A 21,729-nucleotide genomic window follows, 5' to 3' on the forward strand; every position below is an offset into this window, starting at 1 on the left:
GCTCAAAAGTCCTGTGTCTAAGTACCATTGCAGGCTAGGGGGTTGTAGTCGACCTGCAAGCTTGTCGCCTTCTGCGGCCGTATTACAGGCAGAACACTCCCAGTGTGTCAATGCTGATGTCGCCAAGCACCTAATTATTTCGCTCAGGACCCAGCTATACCTTTGCAATGTTGAAAGTGGTAAAGATTGTATGTGCCATAGACAGATATCATCATGCTGTTTTTGTGGATATGGCAAAAGCATTTGATTCTGTTAACCATGCCATTCTACTTGAAAGATTACAGAATACAGTGGACCCAGGCATACTCACGGTTCGGCACCCGCAGATTCCTCAATCCATGGAATCTATTTCATTCCCACCCTCATTTTATTCTGTTCTTTTTTTTTTCTTCTTCTTTTTTTGGGGGAACCAGCCCAGAAAATGCTTGTTGGTGATTGATTTTTTTGACACTCTTCATTTCGCCACTTTGAACAGCCAGAACCAACACTGTCAAAATACAACTTTTCGTTCATGGAAGAAAACATTTTGCCTTTATCTATTCTGACAGTAAAGTAGAATTTGTCATATACTTTGTCATTATTTTATAGTTACATTTACATTTTAAAGTGAACACAGATCTACAGTGTAAATCACAAGTAAAAAATAAGTTAAACAGAGCTAAACCAATCAGTACAAAACAGAGCAAAACAAGTAGCCTGCAAGAGAGTTTGGTCCATTACTTGTCTTCATCACATTTGTGATTTGTACATATACCCCAGTCCCTTTCTCAGTCTGATTTGATACGTCAGACTCCCCGTCTTGTACTCTCTATAATCTATAACTGTCATGCATGGTTTTATTGTTGGTGTATCGGTCTTCATCTTTTTTCCCTGCTGCAAGCAGAATGTTGGTTCGATATTTAGTCTCTTTTACATACTGTCACCTGTATCTAACCCAGATATAACACTTGAAAAGTCTGTGGTATTTTGTATCCTAACACTTCACAGAGGACAGAATGTACCGCATCCCAGAAAACCGGATTTTCGGACAACTCCAAAAAACATGAGTATGATTCAGTTCCGTATGGCTGCACGACCTCCAGTATGATCAAGGGCTTTTCCACCAACTAGAACTTTTGAGTTCCTGGTAGCAAAAGGTTCCCGGTTTGTGTTTCCATCGCACTGATTAGTTCAGGGTAGCTTAAGCAAATGAGGTTGATGTTGCTCAATACCAACACCTACTGGATCTAGAAAATGCTGGTATTTCAGGCTTTCACGTTAATGTTTTATTTTATATCAATCTAAATATAAAATATTTTTGATACCTTTAAAACCCTTTATCCAGGTGAGGCAATTGAGAACTGATTCTCATTTGCAATGCCAACCTGACGACAGACAGTTTTTGAGGTAGGGAGTTTTATTATATACAGGTACTTCTTCTTCTTCTTTTCCTTTCGGCTTGTCCCGTTAGGGGTCGCCACAGCGCGTCATCCTTTTCCATGAGAGCCTATCTCCTGCATCCTCCTCTCGAACACCAACTGCCATCATGTCTTCCCTCACGACATCCATCAACCTTCTCTTTGGTCTTCCTCTAGCTCTCTTGCCTGGCAGCTCCATCCTCATCATCCTTCTACCAATATACTCACTCTCTCTCCTCTGGACGTGTCCAAACCATTGAAGTCTGCTCTCTCTAACTTTGTCTCCAAAACATCGAACCTTGGCTGTCCCTCTGATGAGCTCATTTCTAATTTTATACAACCTGGTCACTCCGAGAGCGAACCTCAACATCTTCATTTCCGCCACCTCCAGCTCTGCTTCCTGTTTTCTCTTCAGTGCCACTGTCTCTAATCCATACATCATGGCTGGCCTCACCACTGTTTTATAAACTTTGCCCTTCATCCTAGCAGAGACTCTTCTGTCACATAACACACCTGACACCTTCCTCCACCCGTTCCAACCTGCTTGGACCCGTTTCTTCACTTCCTGACCACACTCACCATTGCTCTGGACGGTTGACCCCAAGTATTTAAAGTCCTCTACCTTTGCCATCTCTTCTCCCTGTAGCCTCATTCTTCCCCCACCACCCCTCTCATTCATGCACATATATTCTGTTTTACTTCGGCTAATCTTCATTCCTCTTCTTTCCAGTGCATGCCTCCATCTATATATTATATACAGGTACATTTCAATAAATTTGAATATATTTATTCTATTTTACTGAGATGACATACCTAAATATATTGTGCAACAGAAGCTTGCAGATGACTATAGATGTGATTTGTCAGCTGGAAAATTAAATTGGGACATGAGCCTTACACAGCTCCAGTACAAATTTGAGAATAATAAATCACATTATTATAATCTGCATGCTTCTGCATGTATTCATATATTTATTCAAAAAGAATAATGTCTTGGCATTCAGGCGATCACATTTTTTGTTCATGCAAGTTCTCCAGCTTTAGAGAACATCCGCTCACATGCCTTTTATGGAACTTTTTTTCACCATGTGCTATGATGTAATGTAATATTTAACTTGTTACTATATCACATCGTACAGTTTGTATATGTATTTACTTCTGCTTCACTTTGTTTTACTCTGCTGTCTGCAGCTAGGTTGTCATTGCAAATACAATGGGGCAAAAAAGTATTTAGTCAGCCACCAATTATGCAAGTTCTCCCACTTAAAAAGATGAGAGGCATGTAATTTTCATCATAGGTATACCTCACCTATGAGAGACGAAATAAGAAAAAAATAAATTAATAAAAATCACATTGTCAGATTTTTAAAGAAGTTATTAGCAAATTATGGTGGAAAATAAGTATTTGGTCACCTACAAACAAGCAAGATTTCTGGCTCTCACAGACCTGTAACTTCTTTAAGAGGCTCCTCTGTCCTCCACTCGTTACCTGTATTAATGACACCCGTCTGATCTCATCAGTATAAAAGACACCTGTCCACAGCCTCAAACAGTCACACTCTAAACTCCACTAATGCCAAGACCAGAGGTGTGTAGTAACGAGCTACATTTACTCAAGTAACCTTCCCGATAAACTGTAATTGTCAGAGTACTTTAAATGCTCCGTACTTTTAACTGTTACTTTATTTATGTGAAGATCAATACTTTTACAAGGTTACAATGATCAACATGCCGTTTTCTACATTCTTATTTATTTATCCATTCTTGCGTGTGCGCGTATCTTTTTAGACACCATCCTCGACTTCCGCATAGGGCGCCCGTTGCGGCAATCACTTGTCAATCATTTGACTCCAATTCACCAATCAGACGACACAAGACAGTCACATGACCACGCACGTAGCCTTCGCGAGCCAATCAAAATGACTCATTTTTTTGGGGAGGGAAAAAAACAGCACCGCGAGCATGTTTACTTTACAGACTCAAGGACAACAGCTTTGCGACTGCCCGAACTTGGACATTTCAGCCCACTTCTAACTTGAGAAAACACCTTGCGGTAAGATGCAGATGTTTCTATTGTTGTTTTGGCATGGGATATGGCAACTTTACATCTGATGATGTCGCACAGTCACACGCACACACAATCACTAAGTCTGTTCAGCAAACAGCTTCTTCATGAAATCCATCCATTCTCAACACAGTTTATCCTGTTCAGGGTCACGGGGGCGCCGCAGCCCATCCCAGCCGACTTCAGGCGAAAGGCGGACATATAGACAACCATTCACACCGTCACTGAGTGCCAACTGAACCCACGCTGCCCGCACCACAGTCAGGCGAGTGTACCATGTGTTGTTGGTTTTTGGGCAGTTAAAAGTTTAAATGGTAGCAGGTGTGTCGACTCCCACATATTTTTTTAAAAATTTTATTTGATGTTCATGCTCTGATTTATTTTAAAAAAAAAAGTTACTAAAGTTACCCTTGAGAAGTTTTTTCATTGAGTACTTTCTTACTGAAGTAAATATTTGGATGACAACTACTTACTTTTATTTGAGTCATATTGTTCTAAAGTAACAGTACTCTTGAGTACAATATTTTGCTACTCAACCCACCTCCAAATATATATATAATATATATATATATATATATACAGTGCATTTAATTTTCTGGCACAATTTTGTGCATACACAACCTTTATAAATGAGACTAGGAAAATCCATCTCACCTGAGAAAGAAGCAGTTTGAGTGCGGTATTATTTTCTCGAGAGAGGCAGAAAGAGTCCTCATCCTCGCAGACAACATCCCTCTCAAAGCTGGTCTCAGGGATGTGATCCAGGTCATTCATGTACAAGATGATCTGCTTCTTGAGGCCCATAAACTCAGCATACCGATTTTTCTGTCCATGGAGAGAAGAGTCAACCACAGAAGAGATGTCGTTTGATTCAGTGTGTTCATGAATGCCATTTGTATTCTCTAAAGCTACTGCCCCCGCATCCCGACCTCGGATAAGTGGAAGAAAATGGATGGCTGGATAGATGGATAGATTTGGACACTTCACCAGTCCCAATATTACATGCCATCAAGGCTGCTGTATGACTAATAAGGTTTTCTTCTAAATATTCAGTCCTTTTTTAGCAATCCCTTGATCAAGGTCTAAAGCAAGTTAATTTAAACTAAAAACCACAATCCTCCTAGAATCATCCATGTTTCACCGTGACACCATGCATGATACTGCCAAGCTATTGAATTTTTATTCACTGGATTGCTGTGTCGGCACGGTACACTGGTTAGCACATCTGCCTCACAGTTCTGAGGACCGGGGTTCAATCGCCAGCCCCACCTGTGTGGAGTTTGCATGTTCTCCACGTGCCTGCGTGGGTTTTCTCCGGGCACTATGGTTGATAGCTGGGATAGGCTCTAGCGAGGAGGATAAGCTTGTGATAATGCTCAGAAAATGGATGGATGGATGGATTGATTGCTGTGGTCAGCGGTGTGTGTGTGCTGAATTGAAAAGGATACCATGTAATGATGGTCTGACAACAACAAGTGATTATAGGTGAGTTGACACTAAATCCTAGTGTGCCAGAAGCGCACATAAAAAGGTAAAGTTGAAGTCATACTTGAATTTTTCCTATTACCGTATTTTCACGACCATAAGGCGCACTTAAAAGTCTTAAATTTTGGACGGGGCGCCTTCTGATGCGGCGCGCCTTATGTGTGCACAGAGTTCCAACATCTATAAACGTTGTTGTGTGATGAGCGCTCCGCTTGACTTTTTTTTTTTTTTTTTTTGACCGCTTGACTGACTGGGAGCATTTCCTGCCGACGCGCTGTTTATACAGAGGAAAAGCGGAAGTGGCTGAGGACAGCATGCGGACGTAAAGGGGGAAGGGTGCATGAAGGAGGACGCTAAAGCCACGCCCCCAGTTAGAATATAGCGGCGGGTTGTGCATTGTGCAAAACAACATCGGTTTGGCTAAGGACCCCCGAAAATGGCACCTATGAAGAGACACACTTACGAAGCACAGTTTAAACAAGAAGACGAAGCTGAGTTTCCGCGGGAAAAAAAGAAAAACAAAACGCGGAAACAAGGCAAGGTGGTCCGAGTTGGAAGACCAACTCGAGCAATGGATTAATGAGCAAAGAACAGCTGAGAGAGGCGTCTTAAGTCACCATTCGACTGAGTGCAATAACTGTTATGTGCAGCAAGTGAGGAAGCTTGTCATCATTCCGGGAGGCTTGACTAAGGAACTTCAATCGCCGGACATCCGTGTAAATGGGGCGTTCAAAGTGTAGTTGGCTTGGAAGCGATGGATGACAGATGGTGAACACAGTTTTACTAAGACTAGGAGGCAGCGCCGGGCGAGTTACGCCACAATTTGTGAATGGATTGTCGATGCTTCGGCTAACGCGTCTGCTTGGATTGTTGTTCGAGCTTTTGTAAAAGCCGGCATCATTTCTGAGGAGCCACACGGCAACGAGACTGACTCCGACAATGACGAGAGGGAACCCGGCGTGTTTGATTGAGAACTTGCCCAGCTGTTCATTTTGGATACAGAAAATGAGGACTTTAATGGATTTGTGGATTAAGATTGATCAAAAAATAACGTGAGCACATCTTTACACACAACTGAACTCAGTCGCTGCCTTTTTAAAAACATTGTTTTAGCGTGCATGCATGTTACCGTATGTTTTAAGCTAGCGTATGTTTTACCATGCCTGCGCCCAATAATACGGTGCACCTTATGTATGTGTTAAATACAGAAATTGACCCCGTAACTGAGACTGCGCCTTTTAATACGGTGCGCCCTATGGTCGTGAAAATACGGTAAATTAGAATTCAAGGAGTTTTATTGTCATACCAACACACATTTACACATGCTAAGGCACAAATTTTGATACCCAGGGTTCCAGATAAGCCCACTAAGTCTCAAGACTTAAATAGAATAAGAAATAAGATCAAATAAGACAAGATGAAAAATACTTATTTGCAGTTTTGAATAATAGGATAACATGAACAATACAACAAAGTTCAGAGAGAACTTACCTTCACTGCATTCTGGTTAGCAATATGTTGGTGAAAGCTCTCTAGTTGGTCCTTTGAGGGAACAGAATCTGGGGAGATAGGATAAGGAATGGAGCACAGGATGTCACACAGCTCCTGGTCCTGCTCCAGCAGAGTTTTCAGCTGCTGCATGCGCAGAGTCTTCTCCTTTATCAGACCATCCACCACCGTGCGGAGGTTCTTCTCCTGCTGGAGCATGCCAAGACCAGCCTCGTCCTGATCAACACAGTGGAATCAATATACCAAATTTAAAAAAAAAAATATTTTCTGGCTTTTTTTTTGTGATGTTACAAAAGAAGGGTTAGCAAACGTACAATGTGAAGATGACTATAGAACCTGAAAAGGAATTTAACACCGTGTAAGAAAACACCACACTTGTCTCTACTGTCTGCTTGTTGCAGTATCACTTCCCAAGAACAGTTCATCATTATTGAAGTTAATGTTAAGTATGGCGGCACATCCTCCTCTCGAACACCAACTGCCATCATGTCTTCCCTCACGACATCCATCAACCTTCTCTTTGGTCTTCCTCTACCTCTCTTGCCTGGCAGCTCCATCCTCATCATCCTTCTACCAATATACTCACTATTTCTCCTCTGGACGTGTCCAAACCATTGAAGTCTGCTCTCTCTAACTTTGTCTCCAAAACATCGAACCTTGGCTGTCCCTCTGATGAGCTCATTTCTAATTTTATCCAACCTGGTCACTCCAAGAGCGAACCTCAACATCTTCATTTCCGCCACCTCCAGCTCTGCTTCCTGTTGTCTCTTCAGTGCCACTGTCTCTAATCCATACATCATGGCTGGCCTCACCACTGTTTTATAAACTTTGCCCTTCATCCTAGCAGAGACTCTTCTGTCACATAACACACCTGACACCTTCCTCCACCCGTTCCAACCTGCTTGGACCCGTTTCTTCAATTCCTGACCACACTCACCATTGCTCTGGACGGTTGACCCCAAGTATTTAAAGTCCTCCACCCTTGCTATCTCTTCTCCCTGTAGCCTCATTCTTCCCCCACCACCTCTCTCATTCATGCACATATATTCTGTTTTACTTTGGCTAATCTTCATTCCTCTTCTTTCCAGTGCATGCCTCCAGCTTTGTAACTGTTCCTCCAGCTGCTCCCTGCTTTCACTGCAGATCACAATGTCACCTGCAAACATCATGGTCCACGGGGATTCCAGTCTAACCTCATCTGTCAGCCTATCCATCACCACTGCAAAAAGGAAGGGGCTCACGGCGGATCCCTGATGCAGTCCCACGCCCACCTTAAATTTGTCTGTCACACCTAAAGCACACCTCACCGCTGTTCTGCTGCCCTCGTACATGTCCTGTATTATTCTAACATACTTCTCTGCCACTCCAGACTTCCGCATGCAGTACCACAGTTCCTCTCTGGGTACTCTGTCATAGGCTTTCTCGAGATCTACAAAGACACCATGTAGCTCCTGACGTTCTCTGTACTTTTCCATCAACATCCTCAAGGAAAATAATGCATCTGTGGTACTCTTTCTAGGCATAAAACCATACTGTTGCTCACAAATACTCACTTCTGTCCTGAGTCTAGCCTCCACTACTCTTTCCCATAACTTCATTGTGTGGCTCATCAACTTTATTCCTCTATAGTTGCCACACCTCTGCACATCACCTTTGTTCTTAAAAATGGGCACCAGTACACTTTTCCTCCATTCCTCAGGCATCTTCTCACGCACTAGAATTCTATTGAACAAGCTAGTCAAAAACTCCACAGCCACCTCTCCTAGATGCTTCCATACCTCCACAGGAATGTCATCAGGACCAACTGCCTTTCCATTTTTCATTCTCTTTAATGCCTTTTTAACTTCCCCCTTACTAATCATTGCCACTTCCTGGTCCACCACACTTGCCTCTTCTACTCTCCCTTCTCTATCATTTTCCTCATTCATCAACTCCTCGATTGAAGACTCTAAATTGCCTGTGGTGTGAATGTGAGTGCGGATGGTTGTTTGTTTCTATGTGCCCTGCGATTGGCTGGCAACCAGTTCAGGGTGTACCCCACCTCCTGCCCGATGATAGTTGGGATGAAGTAAAAGGTTTCATGATGCAAACAGTCGGACCCTACAAGAGCTTATTTCCATTAATCTTCTACACTGCTTATACTATTCTGGGTCACCGACTTGAGGCAAAAAGACAACTTCCACAAATCTCACCATATGTGCATAAAGTATTGGGAAAGTCACATTTGCACTGTCACTGAGCAGGAACTCTACAAACCCTGTCTGCATGTTTGTCAGCATGGGTTCAGTTTCCACCCAGGGCCGGTGTGAATATGAGTGTGAATGGTTGTCCGTGTCTATATCAGACATGCAAACACCATCCATCTATCCTCACTAGGGTCGCGGGCGTGCTGGAGCCTTCCCCAGCTATCTTGGGGCGAGAGGCTGGGTACACCCTGAACTGGTCGCTAGCCAATCGCAAAGCCATGAAAAACGTGACCAAACAAACACCTTGTGTTGGAGGGGGTCTGGGGGATCCCCCGGCCCCCCGCAGAGATTTTTTTTTAAACAAATTAAGCAATCTGGAAGACTCTGAAGAGTACAATAAGGCAAAAATAAATAAATTCGTCACACAGAAAAACTCACTTACACCACTCAAGTACATGTTGATGCACAAATTTAAGATTAAAATTTCATTTGGCTAAATTCTTTGCCTTTTTGTTCTGCCCTCCAACTTGAGCCAGGCCCATCTCCACCTGCACCTGATGCCTGCTTCAAGCTGTGCCACATGAATGGCATCCTCCTCTTTAAGCACTCTCATTTTGGAAAAGAATTGACGAAAATCATTGCCTGTTTCACTTCGTTTTTCACTCTTATCAACTTCAAAGGCTAATTCCAAATGCATACTCCAGGAAAATATTAAGTATAATACGTTTTGGCTTTTATTGGTCATTTCTGAATTTGAAGTTCATGCTTTCTGTTTTGTGACATAATCCCTAACATCGCTCCGTCGCTTAATACATTTAACAACATGCATAAATTAATTAGATAATTGTAGGCGTGTTTCCTTCTGTCGCTTAATACATTTAACAACATCCGTAAATTAATTACCGTATTTGGCACAGCGTGACACCAGATCATATCATTAACATGGACGAGGTCCCCCTCACGTTTGACATTCCCATGGGCCGATGTGTCGTAGAGAGAGGGCAAAATAGTGTGAATATAGGGACAACTGGTCATGAGAAATCACACTTCACAGTGGTGCTGGCATGTTGTGGAGATGGATAAAAATTGCCACCAATGGTCATTTGGTCATCAGAAAGGGCAGATGGATCAAGAAATTATGAATTTACGGCTTACGAAATGCTACACGAAGCATCTGGATGGCTTCTTTAGAGCACGCAAAGCCCTGCTTGTGATGGATAGCATGCTAGCGCACATCACGCCACAGTTCAAAAATAAATTAAAAGTTTTCAACTCCATACCTGCCATCATCCGTGGAGGCTTAACCAAAATACTCCAGCCACTTGATATCTCCGTGAATCGGAGCTTTAAGGCAGTCTTGCGTAACCTGTGGGAGCAGTGGATGATGGACGGAGAGCACAGCTTCACGGCAACCGGGAAAATGCGCCATGCAACTTTCCTGGAAGTCATTGGATGGATCGACAAATGGGCTTCAGTGACAACCGAAACCATCCTTTCGGGATTCAGAAAGGCTGGAATAATTGGAACTGCAACTGGCAAGGAGTCTGACGAAAGCGACGTAGAAGAGGAAGCGGCGCATCTTCTACCTCCGGAGTTGGCGGAGTTGTTTAGAAGTGATAACGAGGATGAAGATTTCATTGGATTTAGTGATTTGGCGTGACACTAATGGTTTGGTAAACTTGTTAGCATGTTCTTTATACTATAGTTATCTGAATAACTGTTATGTGACGTGAACATACCAGGCACGTTCTCAGTTTGTTGTTGATGCGTCATGTAACGTTAGCTGAATGTGTTACGTTAGCATACCGTACACCTATTCAGCCTGTCGTTCTCTATTTTATTTTTATTTTAAATTGCGTTTCAAGATGAAATGTCTGTTTTTGGTGTTGGATTTTTATCAAATAAATTTCCCCCCGAAAATGGGACTTATACTCCAGTGCGACATATAGTCCAGAAAATACAGTAGATAATTGTAGGCGCGTTTTCTAATTAATACAAAATCTACTAGCGCATCAACTCTTGTCATGTGCGTCGCGGTTCCGCTGGGACCACAACCAGGGCCACGACCCGCAGCACTTCAATGTGAAAATACAAGACCAGTGCGACAAATACGACACGGGCTGATCTGATGAGCAAAAATGTTGCTTAAACGTAAGAGTAACAATAGAGAATGTCCGCTCCAGAGGTGGGTAGAGTAGCCAAATATTGTACTCAAGTAAGAGTACTGTTACTTGACAATAATGTGACTCAAGTAAAAAGGAGTCCTGCAAAAAATTACTTGAGTATAAAGTACACAGTAAAATAATTACTCAAGTACTGAGTAACTTCCGGTTTTTTTAAACCACAGCATGAACATCAATTTAAAAAAAAAAAAAAAATACAAAATAAAATGTAAATGTGCAAATTCTGATGTTGCTGTGTGTGCATGCACAGTCAAAACTACAACAACGCATCTGCTATTTATTGCATGATGTTTTCTAAAGTTATAAGTGAGCTGAAATTCCACGTTTGGGCAGACTGCCAGATAAATACTACAATACATGAAAGCTGTTGTTTTTGTTCGTCTAAATGTAAACAAGAGTAGCGTGCCGTTGCCGTCATGGTAAAGGACACCTTCCCCGAATGACCTGCCAAGTGCCTCCGTGACCCCAGCCGACTCCTCGATGACCTCACCTCACCATAACATTCGTGGACCACTTTGTGACGATCAATCCCTGAACCTCTCACTTGCTGTCCTAATCGTCCGACTCGACCCAGGCGCGGCCCCTGACTTGCGTGACATCACGCTACTAAATAACGTTCTGCCATTCCGCCAGCTAACCGCTAAAGGTACTTCCCGAAAGTTCTATTTATCCGTTACGGTTGAGCATGAACTTGTCCGAGAAGCTCTGATTGACCCCGCAGCAGATATCAGTGTTGTCCCGTGCTGTGTTCAATCAACTCTTGACATTGCGACAAGCCAGTGGCCGTGACCTTCAACTGCAACGCTGCGCACTAACTATCCGTGCATTTTCAGTGACTAATACCGAGCTAAACATCGTAACTATGCTCCACTGGACAATTGGCCCCATGACGTTAGTCCGCACGGTCTACAGGTCTCCAATTGAAACCCTGCTCATCGGCCAAGACCTGCTCTGCCGGTTCTAGCCACTCATCGATTACAGAAATCTTCAGCTGTGGGCGCAGGTGGAACAGGCATTACCACCACCAACTCGGGAACTGTCCTCAGGCCGTTGGCTGGGGTGGGACCACTCGGAGGACGGCGACCTGTCAGGCCTCAGTCTTTCAAGTTTTTCGACTTAGAGAACTTGACATGTTTCTCTGCCATCTTGTCCAACCACCACATGAAGAGCGCTACAGCCCCAATGTTGCTGGTGGAATTAATTTACATGATTGCTCAACAGACTTTTCGCTTTCCCGTGAACAGCGTGCCACCGTCTGCCGTCACTGCAGTGGGCGTATGCCCCCTAAACCTGCAATGGAACCATCGCTCGTTAACTCACTGCTTCCCAGTAGTCCCCAATTTGCCTCATAAAACTTATGTTGGCGCGAATATACTTGTCCGACAGGCCGTTCAAGTCGACACTATTAACAATGTTTTGTGGTCGCATGCTAATGGCGGCTGCGCCAACCGCGTTGTCTAACCGTTAAACCTTATGTCTGGACAAACCATCCCTGACGCTTGCGAAGTTTTGAGTGAGGACGAAGTTATAGTAAAAGCGTCAACTATCAACTTCCCTATTCGACTGGTCGCACGCGCTAACCAAGCCGTAAACCCTCCTAGACTGTTCTCGAACAACCGTGCTGCTGATTCAAAACCACACACAGAACATCCACATCCACGAGGCTTGGCTTCTTGATCTGCTCAGACTTCCACGACTTCATTCTCACGGTCCCCGTGATTGGTCAACTTCCACTAGACCTCTTCCCATCGCCTAGCTCTGGTGAAGTACAACTCACTGTTCATTCGCAACACATTGCTCTCATTCCAGTGGGACCTACTGAGGGTGATGACATCATGAGCGTGGACCTGGCTACAGACCAACACCTGGTGATCCATGCGCTCAGTACAATCCCAACTGCACCCGAAAGCGCGTCTCCCACGACTTCATCCACTCCCTCAAACTCATCGCGAACCAACTCTCGTGACACCGTGTGATAGTCGCCTACTCCCTTATCCTGACATTGAAACTCGTGTGCAGCAGGTCCTAGCGGAGGCTGACGCCCTAAATTCCGAGGACAAACGACAGCATTTGCGGGAATTGCTTACCGAACACGCCGCGTCATTCGCTAAAGACTCACGAGACTTCAGCCTAACAGACTTGCACCTGGGCCGCACTCCGACCCATCGAATACAACCGCAACTGGTTACAATCTTAAAAAAGGGGACACTGCACCTGCGATACCAAGCAGGCCCGCCAGGGGTCGCTCCTGTGACACTGGACTTGCTCTCGACCTTTTGAGACCACCCTAACAAATACAAAAATTGTGCACTTCGAAAAGCAATTTGTGGAATCTGCTCCTAAACAATGGACTGCATTTTCAGCCATCACGCTGAGCTTCATAGCGACTTCTCTACAGAGCTGGGCCGCTAAGTCATCTTGCTTCTTCCGTGACTTTCCCACATGCATGGCTTCAACAGCAGAGGACATGTGGGTTTTGTCTCTCCTGAGACCTCAGACTCTCCGTGCACTTCTTCTCTGGAACTTGCAAAGTGCACCTCCATGCCAACAAACACACACACACACACACACACACACACACACACATAGGAAGTCCTCGATTTACGAACGAGTTCCGTTCCTACGCTGGCGACGTAAACCGAATTTCGGCGTAAGTCGGGTTTTCACCGTTAAATTCAAAATTTACGTTGAAATACTTCTGTTACGGGTATTGTCCCACGCGATTGTGACAGCAAGCTCAATGTGTGTGGGCGTGTGCGTTGATGTGTGAGTGAGACGGGACTGCGAAGGAGGAAGAGTGGGCGCAGGTGCAAGTGTAATGACAGCGACCGGGGAAGAGTAGTGATTAGCGGAGGACCCGTTGACGTTGAATGTGCAGAGGAGCTAAAAAAGCAGCAAATCGGTGCTTCGTGCCTTTATTGTTGCCGCCACCCAGCTCAGCTGTGCAACGAGAGAAGGGAGTTAACCCCAAGGAGGACAACACTGGAGAAGTCGTCTCCGCTGCGTCTCCTGACCATGGTCAGGTGACCGTAGCAGGAAAGGTTAACACTTCGTATAAAGAAACTAAAATACATTAAAATAAAAAAATAAGATGCTGTACTTGCCATTACTACTGAGCGTGTACACGGGGGGAAAAAAAGGCACAGTTACTCCCGGCGCACAAGCACTATGCACTAGCTAAGCAGAAACACTATGGTGCTGGGGACAAAATGGCGGACAAGGCACAGGCGTCGTAAAGTTGAAACGTCGTAGGTCGAGTACGTTGTAACTCGAGGACTTCCTGTATACATACATACACACACATACATTTATACATCCACACATGTATATACATACATACACACACACACACTACTTCTTAAATGGCTTAAGGCGAACTCGCAAACCCGGAAATGTATTTTCAGTGTTAGTGAATGGCTGTAACCTGCAGCATTGCAACAGTGTACTCATCGGCCGCTGAGTATTCAGTGTTGCCGAAACCCGCACACTGCTTGACAGTTCAATCGGGTTCGACTTTCGTGCTGTTTACTTACATTCACCAAACCAATACGCCGACAGTCTTTAAAAGCTAAAGTTGTATGACGTCGCGTTAGCATCACACCGCTTTCCTAATTCGCCCCCCTTCCCCTCCGCAATAACTTCCCAAGACCTTTAAGCAATCATATGCCACATTTAAGGTATCACTTGTCACTCTGCTCATTCTGTATGGCACCGATGGTGACCAGTACCCAGATGTAGTCACGTGACAGTAAACCGTTATAGTAAATCATTTTAAGAAACATTGTTGTCGTGTTCAATAGGAAAATAAATACATCAGAACTGTAGAGCTACCTGAAACACAGGAATCTGAAGTTCGAGAGACAGCTTCTCCAGTTCAGTTTTGCAATTTTGAATGCTGCTTATAACTCGGCTCCTCAGAGATTCCTCTTCTTTGATCATCATATCGAGTAAGTTCTGGTGGACAGAATTACCTAGTTAATTGAATTCAAGTCGATACGCCAGAGACATGACAAATCTTTGCGAAACATTAAGCGTCAAAATTGAAAAAACAACAACATATTAATTGTGAATTTGTGAACATAGAAAAGGGATTCAATGAAAACTAGTGAGGAAAAAGTGGACTTCCCCATCAACTGTCTTTCCAGCTTGTGTCAAGTTTTTTTTTTTCCATTCACACGGTCTTGTAAAAATGACATTTATAGATTCAGAATCAATCTGGTTGCTAACTGTACCAATGTTAACTACTGAACTGTTGATACGGCAATTTCAACATAAACTTCCACTAGTGCAGTTCTAACCCACTGCTAAACTGAACTACTAAAACAATAAATACAGCACATTGAAATAATCTCTGACATAATCAAACAAAAATAAATGTAAAGGCAATATTTATAATTTTCCCATCCCATTAGATTGTTGCAGGTGCATATCATTTTAGGTCTGTATATATACACATGTATAAATGATTTCATCATTAAAATAGCTGAATTTTCATATTTCCTGTTCAAATGGATAGGACGCGCAGCTCAAGAGTCACGTTGAGTCATCGCTCCCATGATGCTTCAAGAGACCACGCACACATCCATTCAGGCAGGCTGTGATTGGTCCGTGGCTTCACACAAGAGACATTGGTGTTTCCTCATTACATCGCCAATAATATACGTTTTATCACACATGTACTGCACTTACTGACGTTTAACAGACTGTCTAATATATTTCATGAAAGTGTGTGACATTTAGTCTTTCTTATCGACCGAAAAGGCCACGAAATGTGCACAGTGGAGTCTGGTATGTACGGTGCCACAACCAATCATGAACCTCAACGCACGTCACTGATCAATACTTGCCCCACCTTGATGTGGTTCTTCACAGCATTAGCTCTCTGTAGTCTTTGGTCCTCTAATATGCCGATCTCCTCCCAAATGTCCTTCAAGCGGCACAAGGATTTGTTGAGGCATGACACAGACTCTGCTGCGATTACCTCACTGCAAAAATTACAACATTTAACGTGCTAATCGTTCCCAGCAATTCCTACATTTCTTCCAAAAGTGTTCGGCGAATTGGATCGAAACCCACCGTGTAGCCAACGCTGGTTTGTTCAATTCAATACAATATTGTAAAACTTAAAAGTCATACCTTTTTCTCATCGTTAAGTGTTGCAATTGCCAGAATCCCCCCAAAAAATAAAAAAATAAAACGCACCAAAGACAGAAACTACTGCGCGTCAACTCGTGCTCGCTCTCAGTTGTCTGTTTATCTTCGTCGTTTTAAAACACGCAACCTCTCAGTTCTCCTCTCCCATTGGCTCATTCTGCGTTGGGGCGCGTGTTGTGTTCCCCGGAGTCAGTCACCCGGGCGGTTTCATTCGCTGGAACTTAACCATAGCACCGCCCACCCAACGCTTTCCCAATTCATCTACATTTCAAATCGAGCATACACTTTCAATGGACGCGTCCCGTGGCGTTATAAGGATTCCCACTTAGCTTCCAGGCAGGACACGTCCCGCTCCTGTGTCGCGGGAAAGGCAGGTTACGCAGATGTAACGAAAAGACCAAAGCACATGTATCACATTTGTACGAAACAAAAACAAAGAAGTTTGTTATAGTTAACTTTAAGGCAATGGTTGGGGCTTAAGGCGTTAAGGTTACGATCAAGGTGGGTCAGGGTTAGTGGGAAACACATTAACGCCGTCACATCTTTTCCACTCGGGAAGCAGTAGCGCGTGTTCTGCCTGCCTGTATACAGGAGCCAATGCGCGTGTTCTGCCTGCCTGTATACAGCAGCCAATCATATTGCAGCGACGCGTGTCCCGGAGCCAGTAATATTGGCGTGTCTTGCCTGAAAACGATGTATGTATGATATCGTACAAACGTTTAATAATGACAAAACAGCCATTGTAATAAATAAATAAAAAATAAAACATTTATTGACGTTGCACCTCTTTATTCAATTCTTGTCGGCCAATTTCTGACAAGTCAAGATTTTATGCGTAGTGTCAGAGTTGGAGGACAGGTGAAAGGAATGTCTGTGATGTCCAACATGGTGAACTGACAGTCATACATGGTTACCCAGCAAGGCTTCCAACAGTCTTGAACTGCTTGCAATTGCAGTCGCTACCACAATAAATTTATAACCTGAAAATATAAATAAAGAAGAATCAGTATTAAATTGTGCTAGGACATATTGTGACTCACAGCAACAATTTACACAGAAATTGCCCTTAGCCATTCTGTGCTATTTCCATATAAAGCACATATAAAAAATAAAAATAAACTTTTCCAAATTGATAAACAGATCTATTTCATTTGTGATATTTGTATGTGGCGGCACGGTGGAGACTGGTTAGAGCGTCAGCCTCACAGTTCTGAGGACCCGGGTTCAATCCCCGGCCCCGCCTGTGTGGAGTTTGCATGTTCTCCCCGTGCCTGCGTGGGTTTTCTCCGGGCACTCCGGTTTCCTCCCACATCCCAAAAACATGCATTAATTGGAGACTCTAAATTGCCCGTAGGCATGACTGTGAATGCGAATGGTTGTTTGTTTGTATGTGCCCTGCGATTGGCTGGCAACCAGTTCAGGGTGTACCCCGCCTCCTGCCCGATGACAGCTGGGATAGGCTCCAGCACGCCCGCGACCCTAGTGAGGAGAAGCGGCTCAGAAAATGGATGGATGGATATTTGTATGTTTAGATTCTAGTTGGTGTTACATGTCAGGATCAAATTTTGAGACTATTTCAAATGAGTCATCTTCTTTCAAAGACTACAAAATTCAATATAATATTAGAAAACTACTCTAAATTCAGTGAAAAGAATGCATAATGGTGGAATAAAAATGCATGTGAGCTGTTTACCTTAGTTATGTTATGTTAAAAAACATCAAAGTGATATTAAAAGGTAGATTTGTGACATGTTGACAACACATATTTAGATTGTGTTTACCTCTTTCTCTACCAAGAAAACGTAAAGCTGAAATCTCAGAGTAGGTGCATCCCCCAAGGAACATGACAACGACGATGCGCTGTGCCTCATTATTGGCTCCGTTTTTTCCTGACAAGAAAGAAAACATTCAGAAACTGGCCATTTAAAGCAACTGCACATTTACTCTGGAAGGCCTGTGAGGGACATTAAGGCGCCACAAGAAAAACCCACAATGGTCACAGAAATAAGTTCCTGACAAAAGTAATAAGTAAATTGTAATGAAAATTGACCAATGAAAATCAGACATTGCTCTAAAATTGTGGTTCAACAGAATTATTTTAAAACTGAAATCCATAACTATTTTTTATTTTAAAAAAAAGTAATTTTCACCCAAGGCACTACTAGAGGAGATAACATGATGCTGATTAAGCCAGTCAGCTCCTATAACATCTTGCTATATTTTTCGTGTGGAGCCAGGTCTGGAGGTGGGGCACGATGGCGAGCGCTGGGCCTGAACCCATGGGGCCTGGCACAGCCCTGGGTGACCACAGGTATGAAGAAGTTATATATAAGACTTTTTAAGACCTTTTTAAAATCTTTTCTCCTTGACCTAACAGCCAAACAGGACCAAAAAAAAAAAGATTGATGTGTCATGCTACACTGTTTATAGTGTCAGTTATTGATATGACCTTTACTCCATTGCCTCTTTCAAGTAGCAAGTTATAAGGCTGATGCTCAGCAAGCAGAAACAGCAAGGAGCCTACGGAATGTAAACAGTGATTGCATGTTCGCTACTTGCGCGTTGCTTTTGTGTCTTCATCGGTACATGTGGTCACTTCAGAATGAAATGAATTTGAGTATTGCATAATCTTTGTGTGTTAATGTGACATACTGTACTGTATATCGCAGCTTTATATTTTTTTTCTTTAAAACCAATGGAGAGTTTCCTTGGCAGTATTTCCTTGGATCATTATCTTGCTGAAATGTCCACCCTTGTTTCCTTTTCATCATCCTTGTAGATGGCAGCAGATTTTTGTCAAGAATGTCTCGGTACATTTGCCCATTCATCCTTCCTTCAACAATGTGAAGTTTACCAGTACCATTTTCTGAAAAGCAGCCCCACACCATCATGTTCCCACCTCCCAACTTCACTGTTGGTATGGTGTTTTTTGGGTGATGTGCAGTTCCATTTCTCCTCCAAACGTGGTGTGCATTATGACATCAAAACAGTTCAATTTTGCTCTCATCAGACTAGACTATATTCTCCCAGTATTTAACTGGCTTGTCCAAATGTTGTTCAGCAAACTAAATGAGCTTTGACATGCTTTTTTTTTCCAGCAAGGGGTCCTGCGTGGTGAGCGTGCATACAGGCCATGGCTGCAGAGTACATTACTCACTGTTTTCTTGTGACAACAGTACCTGCTAATTCCAGGTCTTTTTGAAGCTCTCCACAGGTGGTCCTTGGCTCTTGGACAACTCTTCTGATTATTCTATGCACTCATCTGTCAGAACTCTTACGAGGAGCACCTGATCGAGGCAAATTTATTGTGGTATGATTGGCTTTCCACTTAAGTATTATGGCCCCAACCATGCTCACCGGAACTTTCAGAATCTTAAATGTGCGGCTGTAACCAATGTCATCGTTATGTATTGCAACAATTCGTTTGTGGTCTTGAGACAGCTCTCCACTCTTACCCATCATGTGTCTTGACTCACACCTTGGCAATGGGACCTTTTTGTATGGCATCAATTAGGACTGAACCAACTGATATCCATTTGCACTGACGAGGGGCTGGATTGCTGTTTGATTATTGATAGATTTTAGGTGTTGTCTATGCTTTCCATCCCTTTTTGCACCTCCCTTTCTACATGTGTTCAATACTTTTTCCCTGTGTCATTTCAAATTTTTATATACAACTTAATTTCTGTTCTTATTCTAATACTACTTATTCTACTTTCTACTTTCTTTGTATGTATGGATTTCTTGGGTTGTTCTCAACATCTGGTAATTTTTCAGGTCAATAGCACCTTTGGAAGTATATTAAGTGTGAAAAATGGTGACGTGTTAAATACTTTTTTCAGCCACTGTATGTACGAGTGTATGTATATTTATGGTACAGTATATTTTTTTTCCAGGAAAACATTTTACTTCAATGTGAATTGCATTGAACTAAAAATTGAGAACTGATGCGACTGCATCAAATCCATTCAACATCTTACCCGTGACAGCGAACTCATTTCCATTTAGCAACTTGGTAACTTCTTCAAGCCCAGTCCAACCATCTCGCTCTAACACCTGTGAATCATGCACAAAATGGTCTTAACCATGTTTGAGCCAGTTGAATAAAAAAGAAATCCTGCTTATTTACCTGCTCAATGATTTTGCAGCTCAGTGGGATGTAAGCACCACTGAAAACGTAAGCCATGTCCCTTGGGAGACGTAGATCATATTCGTCATCTGACTTTGGCACCTTTTCGTATAATAACACAGTATACAAGCACGGTAATGACCAAAGACAACCAGAATGAAATAATCTAATATGACAAATGACAATGAAGGCAGGATGATGTCATACCAAATTGAGCTTTCTGCTAAGGGCCCTGAAATTATTTTTCCTTGCCAAAGAGGAAAAGGCATCTGTCAGCTTGCCTAGAAAAGGAATATAAAAAAAAAAGCAAAATAAAATACATCACATCATGTCATAGCCTATTAAATCCAGCAACAAAAAAGCCTGCCTTTACCTGCTGTCTTATCGTTGACAAGTTTACCCACTTTGCTCTCCATAACAGTCAGTGTTTCACCCTGCTGTTGTTCTACAAGCAGCCCCGACTGCTTGAGGTTGGCAAATGTGAGCAGGTGCTCCACTCCATAGCTCTAACGAAGGTCAAACAGAGAAGGGATAAATATACACCACGGAACTGCCACTCACAAAGTTGTGGAAAATGAGTCAACATTGATGGAGGACAGCATTTTTGCCATCAGAATCATCTTCATTTGCCAAGTATGTCAAAACACAAATAATTTGTCTCCAGCAGTTGGAACCGCTCTCGTATGACAACAGATTTGGTAGTAAATACTTTTGAGAAGTAAAATCATAAAAACAAAGTACGGAGAGTCACTGAGTAATAAAAGGTTACCAGTAATGTGGTAATGCCGATTTTTCTTTTTGACATTTGCGCAAATGATGCAGAGTCCTCCAGCAATTTAGAGCAGTTTGAAATGGCAAATGAAGCTATAGGCTGGTACAGTGACTATTGTACAAATGGCGCAGAGACTTGTCAAGCACAAATGTAGCCAGTATTGGTCAACAACAGATATACAAATAGTGGAGAGTGGTGAGACTATAACAGTAAGTGCACGAATAATGTATAATTGGCCCAACAGAGATGTGACAAGAATCTCGAGACAAAATTGGCAGGATGTTACAATGGAATTGTACATTTAACTGTTTAAGAAGTTAATGGCAAGCGGGAAGCAGCTGTTGGAATGTCTGCTGGTTTTGGTTTGCTTGTTCGATAGTGCCTACCTGAGGGAAGGAGCTGCAAGAGGTGTTGACCAGGATATGGAGGGTCCAAGAAGATTTTGCATGCTCTTGTCTTAGTTCTGGCAGGGTACAAGTCCTCAAGGTTGGGTAGGGGGGTACCGACAATCTTTTCAGCAGTTTTGATCGTCCGTTTCAGTCGGAGTTTGTCATTTTTTTGTGGGTGCAGTCGTTCGTGAAGAGAGAGAAGAGCAGCGGCGAGAGGACACATCCTTGGGGCGCCTCGGTGCTGGTTGTGGATGTAGATAAGGTGGTACCACGCAGCATCACCTGCTGTGTCCTGCCGGTCAGGAAGCTATAAATCCACTGGCAGATGGCAGGCGAGACGCTAAGCTTGAGAAGCTTGGAGGAGAGGAATTCGGAGATGATGGTGTTTAACGCAGAGTCGAAGTCCACGAACAGGATGCTTGCGAAGGTCCCCACGCCATCGAGGTGTTTTAGGATGAAG

At 43.1% G+C, this 21,729-nt stretch overlaps 2 protein-coding genes across 8 annotated transcripts in view; both read right to left on the reverse strand.

Annotated features, from left to right (window-relative positions):
• Positions 1-16,710, reverse strand: part of prc1b (protein regulator of cytokinesis 1b) — a 39,410-nt gene extending 22,700 nt beyond the window's left edge. The window contains exons 1-5 of one of the 5 annotated variants that reach the window (XR_009787003.1): positions 15,962-16,710; positions 15,678-15,810; positions 14,657-14,779; positions 6,439-6,672; positions 4,117-4,287 (exon numbers count right to left, since the gene is read on the reverse strand). Coding sequence is in view for 4 of the 5 variants with exons in the window: in XM_061764781.1 (XP_061620765.1) it covers positions 4,117-4,287; positions 6,439-6,672; positions 14,657-14,779; positions 15,678-15,810; positions 15,962-15,972 (672 nt within the window). In the remaining variant the exon portion in view is untranslated. Of the gene's footprint in view, positions 1-4,116; positions 4,288-6,438; positions 6,673-14,656; positions 14,780-15,677; positions 15,811-15,901 lie in introns of all 5 variants that reach the window. The other 4 variants (XM_061764781.1, XM_061764785.1, XM_061764784.1 and 1 more) reach the window with 4 other exon arrangements.
• Positions 16,711-16,763: 53 nt separating this feature from the next.
• The window catches only part of vps33b (VPS33B late endosome and lysosome associated), a 55,379-nt gene continuing 50,413 nt past the window's right edge, over positions 16,764-21,729 (reverse strand). For all 3 annotated transcript variants that reach the window (XM_061764778.1, XM_061764780.1, XM_061764779.1), the window contains exons 19-24: positions 20,482-20,614; positions 20,316-20,389; positions 20,109-20,210; positions 19,960-20,035; positions 17,761-17,868; positions 16,764-16,959 (exon numbers count right to left, since the gene is read on the reverse strand). In XM_061764778.1, coding sequence (XP_061620762.1) covers positions 16,880-16,959; positions 17,761-17,868; positions 19,960-20,035; positions 20,109-20,210; positions 20,316-20,389; positions 20,482-20,614 — 573 coding nt within the window. In that variant the 3' untranslated portion in view covers positions 16,764-16,879. The remainder of the gene's footprint in view (positions 16,960-17,760; positions 17,869-19,959; positions 20,036-20,108; positions 20,211-20,315; positions 20,390-20,481; positions 20,615-21,729) is intronic.

This window comes from Phyllopteryx taeniolatus, unplaced genomic scaffold, assembly GCF_024500385.1.
Source record: "Phyllopteryx taeniolatus isolate TA_2022b unplaced genomic scaffold, UOR_Ptae_1.2 contig_24, whole genome shotgun sequence".
In the NCBI taxonomy this organism is placed as follows: domain Eukaryota; kingdom Metazoa; phylum Chordata; class Actinopteri; order Syngnathiformes; family Syngnathidae; genus Phyllopteryx; species Phyllopteryx taeniolatus.